The 27,935-nt window shown below is 41.8% G+C and overlaps 1 protein-coding gene across 1 annotated transcript in view; it reads left to right on the top strand.

Annotated features, from left to right (window-relative positions):
• Positions 1-24,222, top strand: part of LOC311145083 (multivesicular body subunit 12B-like) — a 45,572-nt gene extending 21,350 nt beyond the window's left edge. Inside the window, exons 6-10 of the mRNA XM_084181261.1 lie at positions 295-387; positions 6,086-6,174; positions 19,051-19,106; positions 19,809-19,868; positions 23,513-24,222. Of these exons, the coding sequence (XP_084037387.1) occupies positions 295-387; positions 6,086-6,174; positions 19,051-19,106; positions 19,809-19,868; positions 23,513-23,587 (373 nt within the window). The 3' untranslated portion in view covers positions 23,588-24,222. The remainder of the gene's footprint in view (positions 1-294; positions 388-6,085; positions 6,175-19,050; positions 19,107-19,808; positions 19,869-23,512) is intronic.
• Positions 24,223-27,935: the final 3,713 nt, after the last annotated feature.

Raw genomic sequence — 27,935 nt, 5'->3', positions numbered from 1 at the left:
TGCCTGCAGCCTGCTAGAGGCACCTGCCTGGACATAAACAGTGCACAGTCTGCCAGTAGTACCTCATTTCACCATGCAAGAGAAACAAAGGGCTCACTCAGTCTTCTGCTCTGATCATCCACATTTCTGTTGTTTATCAATCATATATGAGCTGTACTCTCATCAATTATGTCATTGAATTTTAACAATGGATTTAGTCTTGGAATCTTTCTGAAATGTCCTTGTGACAGTGTTGCCCATGAATTGAGGAGTATTATTTTACATTTGACTGGTGTGTGACTCTTGTTTCTACAGAGAGCTAAACAATATGGAGATTTTGTATCGAATGGGAAATGTCCATCCATCCACTGAGACCGCTATCTACAAATCAATGCCCAACACCACAAGGTACATACCAAGTTCGTAATGATGCTTTTATAACCAAGCATCAACACCCTCTCTCTCAACTTTTAGTTGAAAAGGACCATGCCATTGTTTTGTGTTTACAGTATTTGGAAACATATGAGTCCTAAGTTTAGATTTGCCACATTTGTCCATTTTGGGTTCCTTTAGGTATGTTTGTGATCCATTAGTCAATACCTCTTGAGTGATACAGTCGATTACACACAAGTGATTGACAGTTTATACTCATACAGTACATGTCCTGATAGCTGTGCCTGGTCAGAGAAAGCAGTGAAGGAGTACTGGAGAGAAATGGAAAATAGACAGGATCCCCTGAATGGGAACCAGGGCTAAACTCCTGCTATTTGTGCTCTGTCTCAAGTTGGAGAGCCGGGTCGCTCTTTGACTGTGGTGACATTAGTGCTGTTGTACTGTGCAAACAAAGGGGAAGAAACGTAGCCTGGAGAGAGAGAGACCGCTGCAGAGGAAGGGAGGGGAAGAGCTCCACCATGCCATACTGTTGTTGTACCGTACCCCCATCCTCAGCTGCTCTGTCTGCCCTGCCTGGGGCCCACAGAGAAGGAGCAGGGCTTTGTACTGCAGCCAGATCCAACAGCTTAATTATTTATTGCAATGAAGTACTGGGGATTTCCAGAGCAAATTGTAAGTAAACTATCAAGATTCCTTTTGAATGGCAGTGTAGAGGGGGGCTTGGCAGGGGTATCGATGGGGTTGCCAGCTTGAAGTGCTGCTCTTGGAATGTTAGAGGCTCAATGTGGAGAGCGGTATGAAAACTACTCCACTCCACAGCAGAGGTCAGAGTGAAGGTGGCCAGACTGATGGAGTACTACTCAAAGGTGAGACTGTTCAAATGGCTATTAGTGATGAGAGAAAGTAGTTTGATTTAAAGTCAAGGTATGAAGTGCAAACTATGATTTGAGAGGAGACGCAAAAATCAGAGTTGTATGAATTGCGAATATTTGGGGAGCAGATAGTTAATAATGTTTGATGTCTCGAAACGATAGAGAAAGCCTAGGCCGTATACTCTCTCAACTGTTACCAGTAATCCTTAGCTCTTTTGAAGCCCACTTTCAAGTTGCTGAGGCGTTGGGGGTAAGAATAAATTGAACCTCGAAGCAACAAACCCCCTCCTGATGCCTGCTGAGATCACAGGCTCCTGTTTTTGTATTAACATTAAAATTCATGCCACAGTGTGAGAGCCTTCCTTTTAGTTCATTTCCATCCACAATGCACAGACACAATATGTATTGAATAAGAAACTCTCGCCAGCCAAAGTACACAATGCCATTTTATAAAGTGTATGTTGCTGTTATGTTCTTTGTTGGCTGCTCCAGACCCCTCATTATAGACAGATAAACAACCAACACATGGAATGGGCACCCTTTCATTATACTGAGGACCTTGTGCTACCATGCATTGCAATATTTCTGGAGTGTTTATGAGGCATCCCACTGGGCACAGACGTCAATTCAACGTCTATTCCACATTAGTTCAACGTAACTTCATTGAATTGACGCGTTAACAACGTTGATTCAACCAGTGTGTGCCCAGAGGCTTATAAGCTATGTTTGATTCAATCAGCCAAAATTAGTATGTGCATGTTTTCGAACTACTCCGGCAGTTGTACCTGGTATCTATCATTTCTAAAAACTTGTTTGCATCACTTGAACTCTTTCATTATCCATGTTCAGCGTCTGAGAATTCCCTCCTATGCACTGTGCTGTCTTGGCGCTATCTATTACAACTTTATGGCCATTTGAGAACGGCACTCCTTAAATGTAAGTGCCTTTCACGGTCAGTGGAAAATATGTTTTAAACGCAGTCAATATTGTGTACATTTTTTATGACCCTTGTAATTTTGAATGCTGGTGATCCCTTACAAATGTTAGGTTGCCCCAGGCAATGTGAGCTTGTTAGAGTTGTGCTCTGACTTAAACAACTAAGCCACTTCCACTTTTGTCAGCATTTAAAGCTGTCAGCATCTAGGTTAAAGTTACTGTGGTACTGAATTCTGAGTTTGTTCAACCAATTAATTTGTTTAGAAGAATAAACTTGTATGACCATCCCCTGGACATGGTTGGCCTCCACTTCAGTGAGCGCCATAATAACATCTGAGAGCAAGCAGACAGGCCTTGTTTAGAATAACCTGAGCCTTTAGCTAAACTGAAGAGAGATGTTGTTATGTACTTTTTCTGATCAGTTTCGTCTGGAACATCCTTACTTGCTGCCGTGTCCCGTTAATTTATTACTTTGGCCTGGTGTCAACCACTTCAGCTCTCTTTCCATCTTGAGAGAGGCCAGTCAGCCACTTCCTGACTCCCTTATGTGGAAAAGCTGTGCCGTCCCGTCAGGCTTTTAATGCATCCACTGCAGCAGCCCCCTCTCCTCTCATCTTCGCTCCTCCTTTCCAACGCTGCTATTTGTTCTCCTGATAAAACTGTCATTGCTAAGGCTGATATCTGACCTCTAGTTGGACTGGTGGCATAAATGAGCCTTGTGCTAATATTGCAATGTATTTTTTTCTCCCGCAGAATCAAGGTTTTTGACATTTCTCTTGGAATAATAGCCTGATGTGTGCCTGGACACTTTTTTAATCAAATGGCCTAGCGATAAAAATGTTAAGGCAAATCATATTTTCCACACCGTAACATGACCATATTTGTATGATTTTGCAGTTTAAAACATTATTCATAAAGTAACTGTGTCTGACGGAGGTCAGGAAATATAATTGAATGCCAGGATCCTCTAGCTTTTATATTGTCCCTTTCTCTGCTTTTGACACTTTCCACTGTGTCCCAGCTGTGCAGTGGCATTGTACCTGTCCCCATTCCTCGCTGCCTAACCAGCACTGTACCTGATTCTTGAAGGAGGCCATCATTGTCTGTGAGTGTGCTGTTATGACAGACCTCCCAGCGTCACCGTCAAACTTACTGAATGCACTCTTTCTTTGTTTTGCGGAATCCTAAAAAAGTTGGCAAATGTATATCTCAAATCAAGCAAATGGATGCAGAACGGTGCCACAAACAATAGAATCATCAAGTGAAATCTGATGTGCTCCGTGTGCTCATAGATTTTCCTGTGAATTCATGCAGCTATTCTTTTCAGCACCTGACACAAAGCTTAAAGGGAGATAATGATGGGTGAGGAAGCAGCCCCTGCAAAGCAGGACTGTCTGCTTGTTGAGGAAGGTGTGGAGATGTTGTCATGGAAGAGGCTGGATGAGTGTCAAAACAAGAGCTCCCAACTCCCTCTATGGCAGCTCAGGCTCTTCACTGATATTATTTGTATCCTTGTTTTTCCTCTCTGCAGACTACTACTTGTCTGTCCACTGTCTAACAGATGTTCTCCTCTTCTTTTCAGATAGATAGCTTCATTTTCTTTTACCTCATTTCTATCTCACCGAACAAATATATAAAACCATAAATTGATATTAGGATTTAGACAGCTGATTGATCTTATCAAGCAATCAGCAGTACTCTAGTTTTACTTAGAACATTCTGCCTTGAAGATGTGAGCCAGCTCAAAGTGGATCAGGTTGTTATTTATGCATATGGCTTTTATGCATATGTGTTTGTGATTACATTCCGTATCGATTTCATTGGACCAATGGGCTCCTGAGTGAAGTTGTAATTGTTTAAATCTTTCAGGCCATGTTCGCAGTTTTACAGTAATTTAATGAGGAACTACATTGTAATTAAATATTCAAATTAGGAACAAGTGTCAATATGGCTCTTGTTGCCTAGAATGATGATTAATTGTAGTCAAAACTCCAGTGGCCAACATAATCTGAGCCCAACTGCTACCGTTGATTACATAGCAATACACTTGCCATGTTTTTGTTTTAAGAATTAGACTTGATTTGCCATATGGCACCCTATAGCCAGTACACCCAAATCATCTCTAGAAGTCACAGAATTTGGAATAAGACAGTTCTTTGTGGTTTAAGATTAATATGAAGATGGAAACTCTTAGACCCCTTACTATAACCAGGAGTTGCACTTTCTGTGAACATATTGCTGATTTCATTCAATCCAGTTCTTCTGTGGATGTTATGTTTGCTGATCATTTCATTGGTCCATGAAGATTTGTTGGTGTGGGAGGATCAACCATGCTCTATTCTATGGCAATGTCTGATCTTCCCTTGATTTCAGTTAGTGGCAACCCATAATTTCATTATAAAGTGATTTGTTTTTGTACCAGGAAAGATGCAATATTGAGTACAATAGTTTTCAAAGGCCAGCTAAACATATCTCCATTTTGACCTTATCAAAATGGTGATATTTGAGCAAATGGATGTTTCAAAGAAGGTTTTCTCTGAATGCTTAATTTACATTTGTGTATCTCAATGGATCGGTTCATTGTTCTATGCTATATCATGAACCAAAGCGCTCAAGCGCATTTCTTCAAAAGAGCATCTAAACAATCTCCCTTCAGTTTATCAGTGTTTGTGAAATGTCTCACTGCTTGGAGAGGCATGTCCCTTCCCTTTTCAGCATTGGCGTCAACCTTTGCAAGGTAAGGAAAGTCTTCATTAAATGTGGCAATCGGTTCCACAAGATTGATGCCAACCTTTTAAAAATTCACCATTGCCCTGGATTTAAGATGGCCAAATGCTGATGTAAATGAACAGGGTAAAAGTCGACCCTATCATGGCAAATAAATCTGAGTTGCAGGCCTCAGCTCATAAATACCACAACCTGTCAGGGAGTTTGTTTTATTGCTTTTGATAGAAATTATTGCATTTATTTATCTCATCAAAAGAGATAGAAACGTAGAATAGCCACAACTCATGCAGTGTTGCCCTCAGAATATGCAGAGATGCAGATATGTCGCTAGTCTTCTGGAAATTTATTTTTCAGCCCCCTGAAGATGATTTGTCCTAACCACAAACAGAGCAAATGGGCAAACACACATAAACATACACAGAATACACAACTACAGTATTTGAATCCTTGTGCCCCTAGCTAAGGGTATTTAAAGTTCCTATATTACATGAACACCTTGCTCAGCATTACCCTACATTTGGACACACTGTAGCCTATTGCTATATCAGATGAGTTTCATAATGTTCTGGTGGAACTCATTTTAACTTCAATGCATGTTCAAAGTCACATTATGCAGCTCTCCTGAAGCTGAGAAATTATTTGCGCTTGCTGTGGATTTATCGATCAGTAGGGGTTAGTCACAGGTTGTAATTCATGATAGCTTGATTGATGAAGATTGCAATCTTATACGGTTTGTTAGCTCCAACTGCCCATGAAGTGCATCGCATGCTGTTTTTTTTTGTAATTCAAGCCTGTAGTATGGTAAAACAGACTTCCCTTGAGTAATATAATTTATATTCCTTTAGCACTAACCAGGCCCTAATCCCAGACCCAAACCATTAAAGGACTACCAAAGCCCCCTTGGCAGCTCACGTACAGGCTAGCTTTTATTTCATATCCAGCCCCTCTTCTGTCAGGTGTGTCTTGACCTGATCAACGCGCTGTCTGATCTTGAAGGGGGTGGGGGTGTCGTCATGGGGATGATTGGGTTGGAATCGGAAGATCCTGCCCGTGTGAACCCCTTCTCCTCCTGACACTGAATCCACGCCTTGGCGTTCTTCTCCAGATCTCAGAGAAAATGTCACATTCAATGTTGTGGTACACTTGTCTGACGTGACACAGTGCTTTATCTCCTCCAGGCAAATACCTGCAGTGCTCCCCACCAGCCCCTACAGGAGGAGCACCAGCAGGCCTGACTCAGAGAGCTCCAGTCTCTATACCATATCAGGTAACTGTCTTTTTACTGCACCAACAACAACACATAGGGAGTCTCACTGTGTATGATATGTATTGTGCAAATTATACAGTATGGTAAGGCGTATTGCAAATTATCTAAACTGTATTCTAAATCAGTTTAGCTCGCTCACTGTGCCCCAACCTGACCCACTATAAATTTAAGCTGAATGTTCAATTTCTATCACTTGCAGAATCAAGTTTTTTAAAATCTTTCTAGCCATATGTTGTTATGAAAGTATTTAATCTCCACCAACGTGTAGATTGCTCCTTTGGTAATTGATCTATGCACACATTTTACGTCTTTTATCACAGACGTGTAAAGAGCTGTGCTTATCTGAAATAATGAACACTGCTTCCCAGAGGAGCTCAGCATTACACTCAAGAGAACGTTTAACAGCTGTCAAATATGATTCATCACATGCCACGCTCACATTTACCTGCAGTTTTCTGCTGTAGGAGAAATGCAAACTGAATGCTCTTTTAGTAATAATAGAGTGGAAAGTGGAATGAAATTGATCTGGACTGGAACTTAGTTTAAACTTGGCTTGGTTATAGAGTCAGAACTTGCTGAGACACCGTAGTGGCTGGGGTGGTGTTTCTCCAGACGAGGTAGAGAGTAGAGCAGGCAGGTTTTATCCAGCTGGAGAGAGACACCATGTGGTGAGGATTCCTCTTGTTCCACAGTGGAGAGATAGCGGGTTGTGGCATGCAGTTATCATCCCAGTTATCCCTGTCACACACTGACTGTCTCCTAACTAGTTTTTAAAGATAGTCAAGCCTACCAGTCCGCTATTATATGATCTCACACGTTCATAACATATAATTACTGATTTAGGGATAATATTTTTCAATGTTATTTAGAATGTTAATGTTATTGTTTGTAATACCTATCTACAGTACCTGCTACCTACCTTGGTCTGGTCTGTGGCCTTCCATGTGTTATACCTCTGTTAGGACAGTTTTGAGTGACAATAAGAACCATGGAGATTCAGTACACTGCCAGCAATCATCATTTATCAATAGAGGCCGTGCTCTATAATCATACCAATGCTGTTGGTGCCTGCTCTTTTATCTCCAATTCACAAATCCTCCAAGCCTTGCTCTCTCTTTGAATCACTTTGTGGGGTTTGAAGAGAGGGGTTCATCTTCCCAGTCGTACTGTACAAAGACTTTCTCTTTCAGCTTCATTTGTCTTGAAAAGAGAGCCTTCCAGCCACACATTTAGATTGTGAGAGGCAGTATCTTTCCTCCTTCGTTAACAGTGTGACGACCTGCAGAATAAGTGTGGGGTCGGAGCAGACGATGGGTTTGTGTTAATTGTGAACTGCGTGGTGTGTTTGGTGTGTTGACAGCTGGCCAGGTTCACATTGGTCTAAAACCATGTGCGCTCTGTCAGGGTTATACAGGCGCCTTCTTTAGGATTGATGAATTGCCTGCTTTCTTGATTAAACCCTCCGTCACTTCCCAACAAAACAAAAACCCAACACAAAAAAAGAACGAGTCGAGGGGAGGAGAGGCAACATGTCTGGGAAATCTGTCATCTTCAGTCACTTTATGTGCAGATGTGATGTGCAGGCGCTTTGACATTTATTACCAGAATATTAAAAACTAATTCACATAGATTTTTCAAGCTTCTCTCACTTGACAGTTCAAGCTCATTTTGACAGAGATGAAGTTTTCACAACAGCCCAACCTTTTCTTTATTTCACCAGTATCTCTTTGATCCGAGGCAAGTTTCTTTGCCAATTATTTCCTATACCATTGGCAGGGGAGCAAGTTATTCCTGGTGCATGTAATTATAATGAAATGTGCATTTATGAAATGTGTTAGGAAATGTATTGTATTGTAACAAAATGCATCTTCAATGGTGTATAGCCTTCAAGCTCAACTCTGGACCTCGAAGCTAGTTCCACTGTATTTTTTCATTGTTCCCCTCTAATCAGGGACTGATTTAGACCTGGGACACCAGATGGGTGCAATTAATTAATCAGGTAGAACAGAAAACCAGCAGGCCCCGGACCTCGTAGTGTAAGAGTTGAATACCCCTGGTATATAGTATTCTATTAATTTACATAATTAGAAGTACTGTTTTATTTCTCTTTACTTCACTACATAACATAAAAAGATGATGGTGTTTTGAATGGAGTTCATATACTATTTGCTTGATTGTGTATCCATTGAACAGCAAATCATATTTAGCAGACATCCTAGTGAAAAAAAGGTAAACCTAATAAAAAGTAATACATTAACATATCTATTGCGTTAATCAAAAAATCCTGACATTGGCCCTGATATAACGTAATATGGAGCGCAATTATTTCCCAATCCATTAAAAGAAGTTCAATTAACAGACGGGAGACAGTTCATCCGTCAGAGGAGAGAGAAAAAAAGGAAGATTCAAAATTAACTTGGGTTTGCAAAATATCATGTCAGAAGGATGACAATGATTTTTGATTTTCTGGAACCAATATTAGAATCCTTATTAAACTATGTGCATCTGGAAAATGCAATGGGGCTTTCCAATTAAAGCGCCACTTTACGCTGTTTAATAATACCCTCAAAATATTATAGCTTATGAAATGACAGGTGAGTTGGTGTATGAATAAAACATAAAGCCCCGTAATAAGAGACAGAAAAAAATGAGACAGTTGTTTGGGGGCTTTTAAATGCTCGACATAATTTGCATATATTAATCTCCTCTTTTCAGCCTTATCAAGCATTCCACTGTATTTTAAGTTAAAATAGTCGTGACAGGCAGGGGTCTACACTTAGTTTTTCCAAGGATTTATTACTTGTATAATTCCGGATCTTTAATAAGCCAATATGACTGATCCTCTGAGTTTTGTGGAATTCAGTTAATTGTTCCAGATGGTGCTCACTGATTATGCAAAATTACTTTCTTTCTCCTCTTTTTCCCCAAATACACCATTTTTTGATTGACTAACATTGAGAAAAAAGATTATTTTTGGCCCAGCACTTTCATTAAGAGGCTTCTCATCAGGTTTCAAACAAAAGTTCCATCTTATCTCTCTCTGTGGTGCTGGGCTTGCCGGGCCAGCCTCTGCAGAGGGAGGAGTTCAGCCCCTGGTAATCTCCAACTGCAATCTCAACCCACTATGATGTATCTCCTCAGCCTCTGCACTAGCGTGGCTATATTTTATAATAACAACATTCTTTAGGCTGAGGGATCAAAAAACAACCTCTGCCTAGTGACACAAGTCATTGGCAGGTTTTTCTTATTCAATGGCTTGGTGGCACCTCTGGTGGTTGATTAAAACACTAACCAGTGGGGTGTTTTCCTCTCCTGATAGGCGTCCATCCAAAGGATCCTGGATCAAGTAAATTGAGCCAAATGAATCTTGCATGGATATTTGATGGGGGGAGGTATTGAGCAGATTTACTGCTGTGTTTTAATTTAGATGGTACAAGATTAAAAATATGCAATTCCTGTACAATAAACTATTCTAAATGTCTGAAACAAAGCCCAAGGGTTCGGGCTTGCGTCAAGGCATGAAAAACTGTGAAGCTTCTTTTCTAAAGCCCATTAATGATTTATTATTATAGTCAGTGTGGAGAGAGAAGCAAGAGAGTGCTTAAAGCATGCTTACTCACAAAGTGAACATCCCCTAAAGCTGGTGGTCATTTTACCATTTTGGTTATTAGTATCTTGAATATTACAAGTATTTTCTTTTGTCAAGACATTTTACCTAGATACCTAATCAAAATTGTTTCTGTTTTGATAAGCTGCTAACTTCAAAAGGCCATACATTTAAGCATATTAATATATTTACGAACAAATTATATGAATGCAGTCTTTCAGAACCCCATTAGACTCAAATAAGTGACTTGGAATAGTTTTGCATTTGCAGACCAGACTGGACTCTGGAGTCACGTCCCTCATTGCTCTCCATTCTTCCCTGGAATAAAAGCAGGGCTCCATTATTCTCAGTGGCCAGGCATGGGGGCCATCAATGGTCACAGCTCCCTCATTCCCTCCATGTAAAGCAGGGTTTGTTATCACATATCTAATTAGAACTTGATAAAAAATATTTCCCCAAAATCCAGTCATTAAATATAGTTTAAGGAGATGTATGGACAAATATGCCTTAAAGATCTTTTAATGGCTCTGCTGACTTGTTAAGTTTGTAATTAATGATCTCATAATACATACTGTAGTAAAACGCATATTGAGATTCTGGAAATGAAGTAGTTTTGGAAAAGGGCATCTGGGGCTCCCAGAAACTATATTAACATCTTAAGGATCGGCCCCTTTTTTTCAATTTACGCCTAAAATGACATACCCAAATCTAACTGCCTGTAGCTCAGGACCTGAAGCAAGGATATGCATATTCTTGATACCATTTGAAAGGAAACACTTTGAAGTTTGTGGAAATTTGAAGTTAATGTAGGAGAATATAACACATTAGATCTGGTAAAAGATAATACAAACAAAAAAACATGAATTTTTTGTTTTTGTTTTGTTCCATCATCTTTGAAATGCAAGAGAAAGGCCACAATATAATATTGCAGCTTAGGCGCAATTTAGATTTTGGCCACTAGCAAAGTTTCAGATTGATCCAGTGAAGTATTGCAATACTGGACTATTTTGTATCAAGTCTGCCCAAATGTGCCGAATTAGTCAATTGATACATTTTCAAGTACATAGCTATAGAGAACATACAAAAATGATATGGTAATACAAAATGTAACTTTACAAACTCCCAGGAATGTCATACATGATGGATCATTAACTTATACACTAACTTTCACACATCTATAGTGAGGGAAAAAAGTATTTGATCCCCTGCTGATTTTGTACATTTGCCCACTGCCAAAGACATGATCAGTCTATAATTTTAATGGTAGGTTTATTTGAACAGTGAGAGACAGAATAGCAACACAAAAATCCAGAAAAACGCATGTCAAAAATGTTATAAATTGATAAGTATTTGACCCCTCTGCAAAACATGACTTAGTACTTGGTGGCAAAACCTTTGGTGGCAATCATATAGGTCAGACGTTTCTTGTAGTTGGCCACCAGGTTTGCACACGTCTCAGGAGAGATTTTGTTCCACTCCTCTTTGCAGGTCATTAAGGTTTCGAGGCTGACGTTTGGCAACTCGAACCTTCAGCTCCCTCCAGAGATTTTTTATGGGATTAAGGTCTGGAGACTGGCTAGGCCACTCCAGGACCTTAATGTGCTTCTTCTTGAGCCACTCCTTTGTTGCCTTGGCCGTGTGTTTTAGGTCATTGTCATGCTGGAATACCCATCCACGACCCATTTTCAATACCCTGGCTGAGGGAAGGAGGTTCTCACCAAAGATTTGACGGAACATGGCCCCGTCCATCGTTCCTTTGATGCGGTGAAGTTGTCCTGTCCCCTTAGCAGAAAAACACCCCCAAAGCATAATGTTTCCACCTCCATGTTTGACGGTGGGGATGGTGACTTGGGGTCATAGGCAGCATTCCTCCTCCTCCAAACACGGCGAGTTGAGTTGATGCCAAAGAGCTCGATTTTGGTCTCATCTGACCACAACACTTTCACCTAGTTCTCCTCTGAATCATTCAGATGTTCATTGGCAAACTTCAGACGGCCCTGTATATGTGCTTTCTTGAGCAGGGGGACCTTGCGGGCGCTGCAGGATTTCAGTCCTTCATGGCGTAGTGTGTTACCAATTGTTTTCTTGGTGACTATGGTCCCAGCTGCCTTGAGATCATTGACAAGATCCTCCCGTGTAGTTCTGGGCTGATTCCTCACCGTTCTCATGATCATTGCAACTCCATGAGGTGAGATATTGCATGGAGCCCCAGGCCGAGGGAGATTGACAGTTCTTTTGTGTTTCTTCCATTTGTGAATAATCGCACCAACTGTTGTCACCTTCTCACCAAGCTGCTTGGCGATGGTCTTGTAGCCCATTCCAGCCTTGTGTAGGTCTACAATCTTCTTCCTGACATCCTTGGAGAGCTCTTTGGTCTTGGCCATGGTGGAGAGTTTGGAATCTGATTGATTGCTTCTGTGGACAGGTGTCTTTTATACAGGTAACAAGCTGAGATTAGGAGCACTCCCTTGTGTGCTCCTAATCTCAGCTCGTTACCTGTATAAAAGACACCTGGGAGCCAGAAATCTTTCTGATTGAGAGGGGGTCAAATACTTATTTCCCTCATTAAAATGCAAATCAATTTATAACATTTTTGACATGCATTTTTCTGGATTTTTTTGTTGTTATTCTGTCTCTCACTGTTCAAATAAACCTACCATTAAAATTATAGACTGATCATTTCTTTGTCAGTGGGCAAACGTACAAAATCAGCAGGGGATCAAATACTTTTTTCCCTCACTGTAGATGGCCGGGCAGGGTGGGTGTGGAGCCAGAGACAGCAGGGGTTCAAACTGTAGAACCCAGTTCCTACATTTGAATATAAAAGTTGATTTTATCAAACAAAACTATGCTACATTTTATCTCTGGGACCCTTAGGACGACAAATCAGAGCAAGATTACTGAATGTAAGTACAGTATTTACCTTCAGATGTGAATGTATCAAACCAGTTGCCGTGTTAAGTTTGTTGTTGTTGTGCACTCTCCTCAAACAATAGCATGGTATTTTTTCACTGTAATAGCAGTTTCACAGTGCAGTTTGATTAACAAGAATGTAAGCGTTCTGCCCATATAAGATATGTCTATGTCCTGGAAAGTTTGCTGTTACTTACAAAAGTCATGCTAATCACATTAGCACACGTTAACTCAACCGTCCCGTATACGGGACACCGATCCAGTAGAGGGTAAATAGTTCTGCTCAGACTGGTCCTCTACGAGGACATATGAAATATGCTTTAGAAATGTTAAAACAATCGCTCTTTTTACAAAGATGGAGTCGTTTGTGTTTGTGAGCATGGCAAACGGCCTGATTAAGAAACTGTTCCCATATGATCGGATGAAAGTCACTAAGTCTCTTTTTAGGAGAACCATATACTCACTTATTGTAACATTTCAGCTGAATCAACTGTTTTGTCTCCCCAACTTACATTTGCATTTTACATTTTAGTCATTTAGCAGACGCTCTTATCCAGAGCGACTTACAGTTAGTGAGTGCATAAATTTTTCATACACTATAGGCCTACTCACATACAGTATACTGACCTACAGTCTTAGAAAAAAGGGTTCCAAAAGAGTTATTTGGCTGTTCCCATAAGATAACTCTTTTTGGTTTCAGGTAGAATCTTTTTGAGTTCCATGTAGAACCCTCTGTGGAAAGGGTTCTACATGGAACCCAAAAGGGTTCTACCTGGAACAAAAATGGTTCTGCCTGGAACCAAAAAGGGTTATTCAAAGGGTTCTCCTTTGGAACCCTTGATAGCACCTTTTTTTCTAAGAGTGTACACGCTGATGTGTACAAACATGCCCCAATGTGTCAACCTATTCAAAAGGCCATAACTAATAACCGTTGCCTGTTTCACCAGGAGAGTAATGGTGTGTTTATTAGCATAATTAATGACAAATGGCATCGCGGCATTGGTGGATTGGTTTAGGCGGATGATGAATTGGTTGAGGCCCAGCTTAGTGGCTGCCAAGGAAGCCTCTCTGGCTGTCATCCCTCCTGCTTCCACCCTGGCACTGCTCATTACTCACCATGTGAGGTGCCACTTTACATTGCCTGGTACCGTGAGCATCGAAAACTTAATAACGCCACCCACAACCTCACAGGGCTTTCTGCTCTGCCCACAGTCCAGAGGGCAAGGCGCTTGGAGAGGGCTAGGAGCCAGGAGGGAGAAGGGCAGCATGGGGACCATCCCTTACCGTAGTGTACAGCTGCTCTGATCACAACTGATCACACGTCACTCTCTGATCCTCTTCAGAGGGCACATGGCCATGTGACCCTCTCGCCAGTGTTCTGGAGTGTTCCTAGTTAGGTTTTTTGGTCTCACCACATCCCTTGCATCATTACAGGTTAGTTTGCCCACAGAAGCGCTAATTAAGAGGGGATTTGTGTAATTGTGCCTTCTGCTGTGTCCCATCCGGCGCATGCAATTTACTGTCAGCCCTCTGCCAGCTTTAACACTTGTCCAGAGAGGCGTACCCCATTTATACACAGATTCTGCTGCACATTTACCAGCAACCACAGCTGGGGCTCAGTGCTGGTGCCACTGTTAAGTCTTTAAAAACAATGTGCTGCTTATCAAGTTCTGATGTTTATTCAATTCCCAGACTTTTGCTAAGTGCTCATCGTGGTTAGCCTACATTGGAGTTTTGAAACTTTGAAAGTGATATTTGACTTTGTTGACTAAGCAGTTACAGAGCACAATACAAATAGCATGTAGCACAATACAAATAGCATGTAAATGACGTAAATGTAAATGTAAATGTAAACAGCATGCACGACCAGATAGGTCCTCTATGCATGATTGATCATTATGCCATAGCAGCCATTTTATAGAATTTTAGGTGTCTGTTGTATCATCACATGCATTGAGTGTCCATAGCTGAGATCGAAAAATATTGGCCCTCAAATAGAAAAATGATCAGAAATTAGACTGTGCAGATCCAAATGTCCACTGTTGTGCCGTAGCGTTTGTGGCCAGCTCACTGTAGCTGTTGCTCGCTCTGCCCACTTTCTGGAAGACTGATGGACCAGTGCCCGACTTGGACCTGTTCCTGGCTCCCAACCCAGAACCAGATTTCAAGGGCTGCTTGTCACACAGATGGAAAAATAACTCGACTAAATACTAAATACTCCTCCACTTTCCCTCCTCTCTTTCTCTGTGTAAACCTGGGTGTTTAGCAGCCCCACTGCTGCCCCTGAGGAGTCTACAGAGACACCCAAATAATCCACCAGTACTAATGATTAGCTGCACTGAGAATCATGCCCTCCAAGCTATCTGGGACTAGCAGTGTGTCTTATAACCATTTAAATCACTATTTTCAGTATAGGAATTGGCATTTTACAATAACTAGGGTTACAGTGCTGCATTAGTAAGTGTATAGGGTCCAATGTCCAAAATGAACCTATTTTTAGAATGGAGAAGGGCTGCTGTAAAATAAATCCTGAATATAATTTGAATAACTTCTCAATTGTAATGCATGTGAAAAAGGGCATGAATAAAGTAAATATATTCAGTTGTCATCCTCAGTAACCCCTTTTCATTTGCTGTAATCATTAAAGGTAAAAAAAAAAAAGATTTTCAATGGGACATTTTCAGAATCTTCATAAGATTTTTCCCCCCGAACTCCCATTCTATCTGTAGGAATTTTAAAAAAAGATAGGGGGTAAAGAATGGAATTCATAGAGCCATAGTCATTAAAATAATCTGAAAATAGCAACGCGCAATCATCTGTTCTCATAGCATGGGTCAGGAGCTCTGACACCTCCAAAATTCCTCCTGTCAGGGTAGGGGGCAATTTGTATTCTCTCTCATTAGGCAATTTGACTAATGACCTGCCGCGGCTGCAGAGCTACTGAGGGACCCTGCGCCTCGTGCCCTCTCTCCTGCAGCAGCCTGAGAAAACAGCCTCTATTGGAATGGCACAGATGGCATGCCCGGGCGACAAAATAAACGACAATCTGTCTCAGAGATGCTGTCAGGACTGGCCACTATTTCTCATGTCAGTGTCTAGTCGGGGTGAGGGCTGTGAGTGGGCAGAAGAGGTCCTCCTCCTCTTGATCAATGTGGATCCACACTCCGTTTACCTTAAATGAGGCAGAGCGCATGGCAAGGAACCTAGAATAGAGTATTTGGAGTTGGACACTGGTGTGGTTGTGCACAAAGTTTCTATTGTAGAGTAAAGGTCAGAAAAAAATATATAGTAGATGCATAAATCCTCAAGGCGGGATAAACAGTTAATATCATGTCTTTACAGGGAAGTCCAAGTGCTTGGATGGAAACTGGAAACTCCCGTAATAACTTTTCAAAACTGAGTCTGTGATAGATTTTGGCCAACGGGGACGGTTCAGTCTGGTTCTTTTTTTACCATCAGATTTCTCATACTCGGCTCCCGCTGCCCCTCACTGTATCTCAGTAGAAGTACCACAATATAGTGTTAGTGTAACCCAAACATTACTGATTCATATGGCCACTTTCAAAATAGCTATGCATGTAAGACTGTATTAGAGTAAATATTCAGTACTTTCTCACCTGATCCTGGAGTCAGTCTGATTCACCTGAATAATTATAGTGGACACAGATCAGTGCAGTTATGTTGAATTAGTGAAGCATGAAAGAAAAGTTATTTAACATTCTTTCATTTTTAATTAATAGTTGTGGTTCAGGTAATATGAGGTATGCTCGATCACCCACACAGTTCTCAATCAGTCAATGTCTGAGCATTACCCTGTATAAATATGTGTGTGCGTGTGCATGCGTGAGTGCGTGTGTGTGTGTGTACATGCGTCTGTGTGCGTTAGAATCCTGGAGATGCTGTGTATGGGTCGTAGCAGGACTGAAGCTGTAGTCCACAGTGACAGCGCATCCAACTACAGAACTGTGAAGGATTGGTGCTCAGCGCAGCATATGAGGGAGCCCATCCCGTCCTGAAACAGCCATTCGTCTGCGCCCAGGGGCTGGAGATGACAATGCAGCCATTCCTCATCTCACCTGATAGAGCCATTAATAAGCCAGTGATCCACACGAGGCCCGTGCTGACTCCGTTCTTTACACTACCATCAGTCAGGCCACAGGGCCCTTACTCGCTAACACCACTGTACTCATCATCATCATCATCAGCGTTGTTATCGTCATGATCACCATCATAACCATCATCATTTTCATTAGGGAGTCATAATTAGAGCACATGTATGGACTCTGATTTGATAGAAAATGTAATCACACCAAATACACGATCACTCTATAATGCACACATTTTTACTACACCATTTACACAAATATAGATTGGACCGCATGACCAATGGTTAAATATTTGTTTTCCTCACACAAATTGCTGGAACTTAATTCATTGCTCAGACAGACTCTAGCCCTGGCCATTTGAGTAGGTAGTGAATGCTTTAGACTGGGAGTGTTTCAACCAGGAAATTGGACTAACATTACTTCAGCACTTTCCACTACTGTACGCACGTGTGCCTGGTAAAGTATCAATTTCGAGCCCAGTGCAATCGGCTCCAAGTTCCTCCGTTGGTCTGGGTGTGAGATGGACCCTCCAGTATGGATGGTGGGGGGATACTAAGTGAGATCTGATTTAAAATGTAATCCTTGAACAACAAAGAAGCACCCCAGCCTTCAGCTCTAGATTAATCTGTCTGTTACACACAGATCCATCAACAGGGTGCAATCTGCACTTCCCATTGCTGGGTATTGATTCTAATGTATTCCCCCGCCCGCCTACCTCTTTGCTCCCGGTGACACAGTAGCACATGTTTATTCACTTGTTTTTATGGGCTTAAACAAGCCATCATATCCACCCAATCACCCAGCCGTGTTGCTGCAGATAGCCCTTCAGCTAGCACTGCTGCTAAATAGTCCTCCTCTGAGCGGGTTGAAGAACACATGCCAGGGCTGGCTTTCTGAATGGCTTTAGGGTGATGGTAAATGGGGGCCAAAGGCTAGTCTCTCATCCGTCCTAACTCATGGTGTAGATTTACAGTAGTGGCTTGTAATGGTGATGGTGGGATTTAGGGAGGGGTGATATTCAATGTATTTTCCTCAGAGCTCTGTAGTCATTACATTATGTGAGGTCACGGGTAAATTACAAAGACCTCATTGTAGCAGAACAAAATCATATTTATGGGTGGAAAGTACAGTATAATGGATCCCTACTGTTGAGATACACAAAAAGGCAGTCATACGTATCAGAATAAAGGAACATTCAAATGACATTGTTTGAAATACTGTTATTAAGTTGTATTCTCCAAAGACTAATATCAGATCTAAAACAGTGACTCATGAGAAGCATTTGGTTACATTTATTTCTGAGTTCCTTTTCCTGTGCCAGCAGGCTGATGGACTATGGGTAAAATAACACCAGTTGGAAGGTTGGCCTCTTGATATTTGTGGCCCCTCAGAGAGAGAGAGAGGGGAGCTAGAAGTTGTGTGCTTCGTGATTTGGGATTTTTTAATTGTAGCCGAGCAGCGGCAGTTAGTTACCACCTCTCATCTGGAAAGGAACGAGAGCCTTTGTGTCCCCTGTCACCCTGTGTTAATTTGGGCCCTAATGTATTTTATAAACAAAGGGCTGCTCTCTAGCCTGACAGTAGTGACACTCTGATTCCTGTGCAGGCTGCATACAGTATGGGGTTGCACCATTAATAATCAACTGGCAGCCATCACACCATTTTAACCATGATCATTATGATAAAGGGCATACACTTAATTACAGGCCTGCTTAATTATAGCTCTGTTGAAGCTCGTTTGTTTGGTCAAATGCTAATTACACTACCACGCTCTTGGCAAGTCCTCATTTCAATCTACTTTTTGCCTGCCAAACACTGTGGCTTACTTTCATGCAAATCAGTATCCGGTGAATGTTTTGTCTCCCTACTTTCCCCTTTTTCTGTGCGAGTGTCTTTGTTTTGGAGTGGAACATCTCTCTGACAAGACAGAATCAGGAATAATCAAGAGTAATTAAAGAGGAGTAGGGCTTGCGAGGGTTTGGGGGAAGGAGGGAAGGGGGGAAGGGGGAGGGTGGAGGTACTCAAGTACAGTGGAGAATAAAAAACCTTTCATCTTCCAGCTATTGAGGGAGGGTTGGGGTGGGAGGGGGGTTGAGGGGAGCTGGTCTTCTATTTTATACTGCTACACTTAGCCGGGTTGAGATACTCAGTATGAAGATTATGGAATTATTGGTTTTGTATGAAATGTATGAAACGTGTTGTCATGTTTTTTATTCTCTATTCCACTCAACATTCTATTGTCTCTTTTCAGCAATGGATGATGTGCCCTTCACAATCTCTGAGAAATTTGCAAGAACCCCCGAAGAAGTGAGTGTTTACACAAAGCTTTGGAATTATGCTAAATAAAAAGCATTTTTCTTTTCATCCCCTCTAATTTGTTCAACTGTGAGTGGTGCAGTGGTCTAAGGCACTGCATCGCAGTGCTAGCTGTGCCACTAGAGATCCTGGTTTGAATCCAGGCTCTGTCGTAGCCGGCTGCGACCGGGAGACCCATGGGGCGGTGCACAATTGGCCCAGGGTAGAGGAGGGAATGGCCGGCTGAGTTGGTAGAGCATGGCGTTTGCAACGCCAGGGTTGTGGGTTCGTTTCCCACGGGGGGCCAGTGGGAAACGTAAGTCGCTCTGGATAAGAGTGTCTGCTAAATGACTATAATGTAAATAAAGAATGCTCTCTACAAGCAGCATTTATCCATCCACTTTTCAATTGTGGACATACTATATGTAGCCTGTATTCTTCCTTCTCCAGGATCTGATCCCCAGTCAGTTCTACACAGCTTCCTGCACTCTCCTCTCCTCTCTTCTCTTCCAGTGTACACTGAGTGATGAATGCATGCAGCCAGGCAGAGCTGGCTCAATGCAGTCCATTTGGCTGGCTGGCGGCGGCTGTCACTATATCACCTTTTGTATTGAAACAGAGAGGGAGAGGATTAAAGATTTTAAGCATGCTTACTTAGCCATGTGCCTAACGCCATGTTTCTTGTTTTTTTTCTCTCTCTGCTTTTGATTTCAGATGCAGCAAGTCAATTTAATGGGCATTACGATCAAATCCTTGGCAGAGATCGAGGAGGAAGTGAGTAGGGGCTGCAACGCTCAGCTGCCGCTGACACTGTTGGCCCAGAATGCAAAGCAAACATTCTTGGGGGTTGTAATTAAGTGTCTGAGACGGGCAAGGCCCTTTTGGCTCCACTAAGCCCAGATTGAATTAAAGCACGCCCAGACTGGGCCTGGTCAGCCACTCTCTCTGAGAACTGACTAGTCTCACTGTGGTGAAACCAGAGAGGTCATTGTGTCCTGTACTAAAACACTCTGGATTCCATTTGGTCTTCTTTTAAACTGGTCTATCTAATGTCTGCCAGAAATAGTCTTCTCACTATTGAAACTGATTGCCAATATGATGCACATACTGCATGTGTTTGGTTTCAATTAGCCTTACTTGATCTTTCTTACCCAATAACATAGCCAGCATACAGACAGTAGAGATACAAGTTCATGCAGAGCAAATGAAAAGAATACAGACAGTGTATTATTACAGAGCGACTAGCTACCCAACAGGCATTCCTAGTAAGACAGAAATGAGTGTGTGTGTGTGTGTGTGTGTGTGTGTATGTGTGTGTGTGTGTGTGTGTGTGTGTGTGTTCTTGTGCTTGTGTGTGTGCGCATGTGTGTGTTCTCACACGGTTATTGTGTGTGCATGAAAGAGAGTGAACCCCCCCCCCTCTCTCTCTCTCATTAGCACGATATCTGGGTATCAGAACTGCCAGGAAGTGACAGACCACTGTAAAAGAACAGGTGCTGTTGGGTTTGAGATGTGTTACAGAGCAAACACTCCCTCATCAAACTGGGTGTCTGTTCTGCTCCCTGGCTCTGTATTCTGTCACATAGTATAGAAATCACACAGTCGCCATCTTGTCATCTGGTCAGCAAGAATGGAGCTCATTGTCATTGTCATTGTCAGCTCAGGTACTAATATTGTGAGTGTGTGTGTGTGTGTGTGTGTGTGTGTGTGTGTGTGTGTGTGTGTGTGTGTGTGTGTGTGTGTGTGTGTGTGTGTGTGTGTGTGTGTGTGTGTGTGTGTGTGTGTGTGTGTGTGTGTGTGTGTGTGTGTGTGTGTGTGTGTGTGTGGCCACTGCGGTCTGCTGGTGGAGACAGCCTGGCAGCTCGTCCCGTAGGCTCGCTCTCCTCTCCTCTCAGTGAGTGTGATTAGCAGCAGGACACATGGCGAGTTGAGCCGGGGAAGGGAAGGGAAGAGCGCGAGGAATCATTAATTACCGCAGCGGTAGCTGGAACTGATGAAGTAAATGTGAGATAGTGTAACACGCAGGATTTAGTGAAGTGGACGACAGCACAAGATTAATGGTGGGGCCAGGCTGATGGGGATGAAGTCACAGCTTAGCTTGATAATTAGTTTCCAAGAGGAAACATCCCTCACCATTGTGTTGTTTTTACTTCTCTTCTCTCACATTATTATCCCACTAAAATATCTCTACAGATGGGAAATTAATATAGTATTTCAGTTTGATATTACACATGCCAAATGTATATTCAGGGATTTTGGAGTGCTTATTTTTTTGTAAAATACAAAACAATATATATATTTGAATTTAAGGCTTCAAAATGTAGATACTGGTTTTCTGTTCTAGGTTGAAGGTTGAAGCCAAAATATGAAATCACTGAGGACCCTCTAGTTACTACATAGTAACACCTGCTCATATATATACATATATTTACAGTTATCAAAAGCTAAGTAGTATTTGTAATATTCAAGGCACTCAATCTTTTTGTTTTCAGTGGATCAAATACAATACCACTATCTATGTATAAATAGCGCAGTATTTAGTTCAGCCTTTCTAATATGAAGCCACACAAACAGGCCATTCTTGTTCACGGTGAGCGGCGTTCAGTTGTCCAGCAGAGGTCACTGTCAGTGTACACTGGAGGAGTTCATTTTCTCTCTTCAGGGCGAAGAAAGGACATTCTGACTGAAAAAATACATACATAAAAGAGAGGTGGTATTGAACATTTGCACATGTAATTGAGGAAAACTGTTGTAATCACATACAGTGTTACAGATAAGAACGTTTCCTAACAGGCATCACTTAAGCCATATTTCTCAGATTATGTTGGTTCCAGCAATTAGGCATTCTTTTCATTTCCCAAATGATTCGCAAAACTTGTGGAGATTATAATTGCTTTTAACCACGCATATCTAATTTGTGTCTTTTTAAGTGTTAATTAGTAAGCAATTTGAGCTGACGTCTTAATGTACTTTGCACTGCAAAAAAATGTTTGTTTTTGGCGACTGGCTAATGATTTTCAGAGTTAGTGTGTGAGAGTGTGTCTGTTAGTGTGGATGTCTCTTCATATGTGTGTATGCATCTGACAGACATTTTAATTTGCACCTATGCACGTGTGTGTTTCAGCAGTAAACTGTGTGTGTGTGCCTGGGTGCATGTAGTGTGTAAGAGACAGAGCGAGACAGACAGAGAGCGAAGGAGAGAAGAGAGAGAAGGAGAAAAGAGTGAGAGAGCTCCAAATAGAGGTGGAATTAATGAAGACAACATGTCACATATTTTTTTGCGGTGGAGCAGGGACAGGAAATGAAGCTCTGTTCATCTGGGTGATTGCCGCCCATGTTCTTGTGTGTCACTGTCCTGTCAGCCCGTGTGTAAAAGTGGCAGACAGTGATACATGCTCTCCCTGATAACACCCCATTCCCCCATCCATCATCCACACACACACGCTCACACTTACATCTATTTGTTTATTTATTTTGCCAGGTGTCGTGGCTGAATTTCATTATAACTAACCATCTTGTGGCATGTGACTCGTAACTTACAGTTTCCTGAAAGACAGAGGGGTGTTGGTTGGAGATAGAGATCCCCAATAAATCCATTGTGCTTAGTTGGGATCTTTATTAAAACACATTTTATGATCTTGCAGCATCACCTAGTGCAGTGATTCAGTATTGCAGATCAGACTGTATTGAAGTGATGAGTTGGTATGTACTGGCAAGAAAAGAAGACATGCCTAAAGAGGCACTTCATTTTTCTTGTTTGTCTGCTTTCTTGTTTTAGTACTTTTTCTTTTTTGGGGCATTTAGCAGACGCTCTTATCCAGAACGACTTACAGTTAGTGAGTGCATACATTTTCATACTGTACAGTATGCAATGCAATTGCAATGGTAAAAGTTAATATGCGGTACTACTCTTTCAACAATGATTTGAAATACATTTTGACCACAACATCACTATTGATTACTGGAGTTTTTTTCTTCTTCTCTAAATATATTCTAAACTGATTTGAATTGCTCTCCTTCATTGCAATGGTTATTTATATATTTTTGTTACCAAAGAATATATTATTTTATCCATTGAGAAAACCAAGAAGAACTGTGTTTTAGATGCATGTATCTGGGAGATACATGTGAAGAAAATTCAGAAGGATTCTGGTTTTCCCCTGAACTTTTTAAAATGTATCATACAGTCTCATCTTATTCCACAAGGGGACAGTATTTGCACACATTTCTCCTTTCAGCTTTCTTCATACCCAAACACATACACAGTTTGTGTAATTTTAAAGGCATAGTGCTCTGCTACTGAAAGGGCTACTTATACAAACCCTCATTGGTGTGGGTGAAGAGGTGATTTCATATATAAACAGTTTGTACTGGATATACTGTATTTTAAATCCCTTTATTCTTCAATCCTGTCACAGTATGAGTACAACTTCAGCACGGAGCACAGCATCGGCCCTTCCCTGCCTCTCAGGCCCACCCAGAGCCAGTACTGAGAGAGCTTTTGAGTGAGGAACGCTCTGGAGGGACAGGGACAGAGTTAAAGACTACAGCACCTTCACGAATGGTCTCCCATTCCACAACAACAAAGCACTTACCGGAATGATGTCTCTGATGTCCAGTTTAGAGTCCACATTCAGAGTATTCCCACATATCAGAAGTCAACAGGATTCTAATCTATCTTAAATGAACGGCTAACAGAAACCTCAAAAAGGATGTGAAGTTAGTAACATAACATTCTAAGTACCAAAATATTGGAGGTAACTATTCTAAATGTTGTTAAATGTGCATTTTTTATATCGCCATAGCTCTATATATTTCAAAGTTATGGTCTAATTTTCGTATTTGTGATCTTAACAATTATGTGCAAACTTTGCTTTACGCTCATTAAATTGTTTGTGCTCACTTATTGTTTGCGTGATAACAGCCACAGTAACAAATTACCTCATATATTCTAACGCTATCAGAAAATGTATTTTTAATCTTGTAGTGCATCTCCAAATATGTTGATACCTTTTCTAGTTTTTATTTAGGAAAATATGTCATAATGAGTGTTAGTACAATCAAATAGTATATACACATGTTAAATTGATATGATTGTTGAATTGTTTTAACTCAATTGTTATTCAGTATATTATTACGTTATTCAGTAATGTAATGTATAAGAATTAATAAACTCCTTTCAATTCTCATGACTACCACTGAATCTCATGTCTCCCTTTTGGTTGTCAGAGTAACATGTAGGATTGAGGCTGTGTAGCAGTAGCAGTGACTGAGACTTCAGAGAATAAATGGGAGGCTGCCTCACCGCTCTGCTCTGCTCCCACTGACAGACAGATCCAGTCAGATAGTCAGTTCTCTTTGAAGGTGCATGAGGAACACTTGTTTCACCAAGCACAGACATCCATCACAGAGTCCATCATGAGCACTGTGCAGGAAGAAATTGCAAAGCTTCATGACATCAGAGCCACCACTTCAGAGCCCCCCGCCCACCCGCCCACCCACCCACATTCCAGATCCTATTATAATATGTTATCAAAAATAAACTATCCCCCCCCCCCCCCCCATTGCATGTTCTGTCTCTTAACATCAATGTAATTTAACAACTGCTGAAAGTTGTCATTCTGAAGAAATTGAGATATCAGAATCTATTTGCTCATCTCTGCAGATTTAATTAGTTTCTGAAATCACATGAATCTAATGACTTGCTTGCTTAATTAGACTCGCTTGTTACCTTTATGAGTGTATGATTTCTGTGTAAGCAGTGTTAATATAATTTATACCTAAAGTCCTAATGACTTTTGGTATTCACAGGTGTTTAGCGATGTGTGCAACAGATGACAACCCTCTGTGTTGTGGCTGTCTGTCTCCTGTTCTGCTGTTTGAACCTGACCGACAGAGGTGCTTCAGGAACACTTTGGTGAGAACCATTGTTACATTTTGTGGTTGTTGTTGTTCATGAAGGTGACACCCATCACCCCACATCAGTGAAGCCCTAAAGCACAGTGACAGCCTGAGACAGCACCCTCACGCACCTCCCCAATGAACTACACACAGCTACACTGAACGCACACTCATATGTTTTACTCTGGAAGTAAGCAGGGGTTGAGTCTTAATGACACCACATTGCTCTCTTCACAGTTTGAGACGCTCTCTATACAGTTTGGGAGAAGGCAGGATGAGCACTGTTATGTGACAATGGAGCGACAGTAATGACAAGGGTATGCGCTCCCTGTAATAAGTGTTTGCTATCAGCCTGCCACAGTATCTGTTGTCTCATACCCTGGTCAGCATTAAACCCATTTTCACCTGATCCATCACATGGGAACCCAGAGTTTGACAAACAACATGAGTGTGACTGTGGATTTTTTTCTTGACACCTTGCCCCTTTAAGAGAAGCCTATTGTTCTCTAATCATTCATGGACTGAAAGGTAATAATTGTAACACAGATCCAAGTAGACCAGGATAGAAACACAGCAGGTCATATGTGATTTCAGGGCTGAATTTGTACCCTTAGACTGTGGTTGCCCATGTTACTTGGGCAATTTTGTGGGGGCATATTGCTGGTGAGCTTGGGAGTGTGGCCAGCCAAGCCCACCAGATTGGCTCAGAATGGGCCCACCATCAGAACCACAGCTCCTTCACAAGCCACGCCCAGCGCCCCTTCAAAAAGCTGCCTCACATGGTTTCACTTTTCCCTCGGCTCCACTTTATGATATTGAAAAATAATAATGATATGCAGAAACCACACTGTAAAATCAAAAAGGAATAGGCCTTCATTTTGTCCCTGTTTTGTGTAAACTCATGCCGTAATTAAAAGGGTAGAGGCTTGCACATGTGTCTTTAGCGGAGAGGTTTTGGGTTGTTGTGTATTTAAGCATATTTAAGCATATATTGTGGATCTATTTAAAGGCATCTCTATGTAACTCCCCTGCTATGCCTGTCACTGCTATATGCCACAGTTGTCATGGTGATATTTTCTTTTCAGCTACAATACATGTGAGATTTGACTTGCTGAAGTTAAACTAAACTCTGGATCAGCACTTCAAAGCTCCACCCTCTGAGAGTCAGGCCAGATGCACCATAGTCATTTTTAACCTCACACCCAAGACTTTGGCACGGAACAGTATGTAAGCATGTAGACAGAGGTGAATCTGCCAGTTGGAAATTGGAAAAGGAAGTCTGTATTTATGAGGTGGTTTGAGGGGGTGTGTTAAGACTTGCTTAGCCTCTCGCTCTCCCTCTGACAGGCCTGCTTCCCCTGTGCTGCGGTGACCAGGGAGAGGGAGGTAAAGAGAGTGACAGTGTGAGGCTTGTCAGGGGCAGGCAGCGCTATAGGCCCAGGGCAGGCAGGCAGGTGGCTAGGCTAGCAGGTCTCCTGTGATTCAGCAGCCCATTGATAAACTCTGCCTCCAATGTGAACAGAAGCATAGGGACCATTAATCCCAGAGCATGTGGGGCTGTTTTTATATTTGATGTGCTGCAGAGAACATGTCCCTCCCACTGACACAGAGGGCCTGATCAGTAGCAACGGCATACACACACCTTCCACTGAAACACCACAAATCTGATTATGGCAACGGCACACGCAAATGCCCAACACACCCAACCTACACTCTCAGAAAAAAAGGGTATGGTTAGGGTACAGTATTGTTCCCGGGGGTACAATAAGATCAAAACACACATAATGTACGCTACCGTTCAAAAGTTTGGGGTCACTTAGAAATGTCCTTGTTTTCGAAAGAAAAGCACTTTTTTGGTCCATTAAAATAACATCAAATTGATCAGAAATACTGTGTAGACATTGTTAATGTTGTAAATGGCTATCGTAGCTGGAAACGGCTGATTTTTTATGGAATATCTACATAGGCGTACAGAGGCCCATTATCAGCAACCATCAGTCCTGTGTTCCAATGGCACGTTGTGTTTGCTAATCCAAGTTTATCATTTTAAAAGGCTAATTGATAATTAGAAAACCCTTTTTCAATTATGTTAGCACAGCTGAAAACTGTTGTGCTGATTAAAGAAGCAATAAAACTGGCCTTCTTGAGACTATTTGAGTATCTGGAAAGTATCTAAAATGGCCAGAAACAAATAACTTTCTTCTGAAACTCGTCAGTCTGTTCTTGTTCTGAGAAATGAAGGCTATTCCATGCGAGAAATTGCCAAGAAACTGAAGATCTCGTACAACACTGTGTACTACTCCCTTCACAGAACAGCGCAAACTGGCTCTAACCAGAATAGAAAGAGGAGTGGGAGGCCCCGGTGCACAACTGAGCAAGAGGACAAATACATTAGAGTGTGTTGTTTGAGAAACAGGCGCCTCACAGGTCCTCACCTGGCAGCTTCATTAAATAGTACCCTCAAAACGCCAGTCTCAACGTCAACAGTGAAGAGGCGACTCCGGGATGCTGACCTTCTAGGCAGAATTGCAAAGAAAAAGCCATATCTCAGACTGGCCAATAAAATGAAAAGATTAAGATGGGCAAAAGAACACGGACACTGGACAGAGGAAGATTGGAAAAAGGTGTTATGGACAGACAAGTTTGAGGCGTTCGGATCACAAAGAAGAACATTTGTGAGACGCAGACCAAATGACGCTGGAGGAGTGCTTGATGCCATCTGTCAAGCGTGGTGGAGGCAATGTGATGGTCTGGGGGTGCTTTGTTGATGGTAAAGTGGGAGATTTTTACAGGGTAAAAGGGATCTTGAAGAAGGAAGGCTATCACTCCATTTTGTAACGCCATGCCATACCCTGTGGATGGCGCTTGATTGGAGCCAATTTCCTCCTACAACAGGACAATGACCGAAAGCACAGCTCCAAACTATGCAATAACTATTTA

The sequence above is a fragment of the Coregonus lavaretus genome, assembly GCF_964263955.1.
Source record: "Coregonus lavaretus genome assembly, chromosome: 17".
In the NCBI taxonomy this organism is placed as follows: domain Eukaryota; kingdom Metazoa; phylum Chordata; class Actinopteri; order Salmoniformes; family Salmonidae; genus Coregonus; species Coregonus lavaretus.
The sequence above is the reverse complement of the archived record's forward strand: the minus strand, read 5'-3'. Positions and strand labels throughout refer to the sequence as shown.